Genomic DNA, 2587 nt, shown 5'->3' on the forward strand with positions numbered 1-2587 from the left:
AGATAAATAGATAGATAGATACGTGTTGTATTTGATTGAGAGTTGTAATGGATGGAAACTCTTTGTGTTTTACCATGTGTTTTCTTCTTCTTGATCATAGGTACTTTATAGATCCTAGACAAGAGGATGCCGTGAGCGTCATGAATGCGTGGGTTCATAAGCTTCTTCGTTTCTTCATAGCTATAGGTAAGGTAGAGAAGGGACGGGGGGCTCTTGTCCTCCCCCAGGAGAAAGGAGAGAAGGAGTGGAGAGGCTCTCTTGGGACCGAATTGTGAGATGTTCCTTACAACTTCCATATATAGTCAAAGAGATCTATTGTATCACATCGATATCTCCATAGATCACTCTAACCGTAGCCGGCTATACATGGATCCATGTATCCAAACAAGGCATGCATACGACATTTCCCGTGGATCAGAGAGGTGGTCTTCTCTCCAAATAGTCATTCATCGTACTCCTTCGTATACATCTCATTCACATCTTGTCTCTTCCCCCCCCCTCCCCTCTTTTCCTAACCCGTACTCCCGCTGAACCTGTCTCACAGATATCTCTTTTAGTAGCCCTTCTCTCTATCTCTGGGACTTCAGCTTCCAAACGTGCGAGTAGTGGGGATGATGGCTTGAGTGGAGCAGTAATTTCTGAGCTTGCCGAGACCAAAGGAGTGGTGTCTTCACTGTGGGAGGCAGGAGCTAGAGAAAGACAGACAGGAGAGGAAGGGTGGAGAGGAGGAGGAGGAGGAGGAGGAGAACAAAACCAGCCAGACTGCTTCTCAGTCTTAGAGGGGAAAATATGACAAGTTGTGGTCCAAGGCTTTCATAAACTCAAGACAGAAGAAGAAGAAGAAGATCATGGTGGAGACCATTTTGAGTGACTAGCTCTGCATGCCTGGGGGGGATTTCTTTTTCTTCTCATTCGAGGCGAGAAAAGAACAGGAAGAAGAAGAAGAAGAGGAGAGGTCACTCACACGCTTGCTTTTCTCGTTGATGCCTTTTCTTTATGTTCTAGATTTGAGATATAATGGTGAAGAAAAGAGAATTACAAAGAGCCCTACATGCAGCATCTCTCCATCTCATTCTTCATCTCCACTTTTCCTTCCTTCAGGTCTTCCGAAGAACTCTTTAGCACTTGTCGATCAGGGTGTAGCTGATCTAGCTCACTATAGCTCGAGGTGTCTAGACATCACGTTCTCCTTTCCCTTTGGCCCTGGCGAACTCTGCGGAGTAGCGCTTCGAACTGATGCGGATCTACGGGCACATGAAAAGGTAAGCTCACCTCTTGAGGGCTGTGTAGAATCTAAGACAAAAGGAGGAGAAGTCTTCATCTTCCATGGTCTCCTGTGTCGTTCTGAGAGTGTCGTGAGTGAGAAGCTATCTATATATGTCTATTTACATGTATATATCGGGTGTCATATCGAAAGAGTGTCTTATGTAGCGAAAAAAGAAGAAGTTAGATATCTCGCCTTATCTCCGCTCTGAACCATAGCAAGTTACTTACTTCACACTCACACACACCAGAATTCGATGTCTCTGTCCGCATGCTGCATGCAAAACCGCAACACTCCTTTTCTCTCTCTCCTCTATCTATCTCTCCCTATAGACACACGCATGTATGTCTGTATCATTCTATCTCTCTCTCAGTTCATCTATATAGCCCGAGAGCTACTATCCAAGAGAAGTTAACCACAAGCTGAAGTCTTTCGAAGTGTTTCCCTAGTACTGATGCTGCGGGGGGCCTATGAGGAGCATCCTGTATGTTTTCTCATTCTTTCTCTCTTTCTTTCTAGTATGCACTAGTTCCTTCTAGCTTCCTAGTCTCTTTTCTCCCTCTCCTTATCCCTCGCCATCTAACTAGCTCCTAGTACTCCTACCCCTTTTACAATTACTACGGCAGGTCTAGGCCATTTCCTCTCCTTCATCGATCTCTTCTGCGAGACCTAATTTCTCTATTTGTCTTGGAGTTTTCGCTCTCCTCAATCACCCCTCTACTTTCATCTTTCAGAACACGTTTCTCACTCCCTGCTATCAGAGATAGTTCGTTTTTCTTCTCTTTCTTCCTTTGTCTCATACCTCAGGCATCTGGAGAGAGTCTGTCTCTTCATGTACAGTCTACATTGTCCCATAGCTCAACTTCATCTTCTTCTTGTTCTCCACACCAGCCGTCCTGGCTGCTCCGCAGTGAAGAGAGACAGAGAACCCGCGAAAGAGACTTCTCGCACGAAGCGGTTCATGAAGAAGACGAGGAAGAGACGAAGTCAAAGAAGAAACAAGCCTGCTTACCTTACGTGATTGAACCGTCTATAGGATTGGAAAGGTAAGATGCAATTGGCAAAGAAAGAGGAGACAGGTGATTGAAGGCGTGAGAATTCTCTACCGAGGGTCTCGGGACCAGAGACCAGTCATTCTGAAAGATATGTACGCACACACACACACCAGCGACAGGAGGGGGGTGCTCGTCTTTTCATCCTTAGTATGGAAGTCGTGAGAAATGGGCTCTGTCTGTTCTTTAAAACGGTGTATATACACGAGATTGTAGATGTGGTCATCGTGGTGTCAGAGAGGCAGGTGAATGAGAAAAAGAAAGAAAGAAA

General features: G+C 45.4%; 1 protein-coding gene across 1 annotated transcript in view; it reads left to right on the forward strand.

The window, feature by feature from the left end:
* CSUI_000403 (anticodon binding domain-containing protein) overlaps positions 1 to 2587 on the forward strand; it is a 15602-nt gene that overhangs the window by 8553 nt on the left and 4462 nt on the right. The window contains exons 6-8 of the mRNA XM_068060637.1: positions 101 to 186; positions 1006 to 1262; positions 2072 to 2310. Coding sequence (XP_067927381.1) covers positions 101 to 186; positions 1006 to 1262; positions 2072 to 2310 — 582 coding nt within the window. The remainder of the gene's footprint in view (positions 1 to 100; positions 187 to 1005; positions 1263 to 2071; positions 2311 to 2587) is intronic.

This window comes from Cystoisospora suis (assembly GCF_002600585.1).
Source record: "Cystoisospora suis strain Wien I chromosome Unknown contig_173, whole genome shotgun sequence".
Taxonomy (NCBI): Eukaryota; Apicomplexa; class Conoidasida; order Eucoccidiorida; family Sarcocystidae; genus Cystoisospora; species Cystoisospora suis.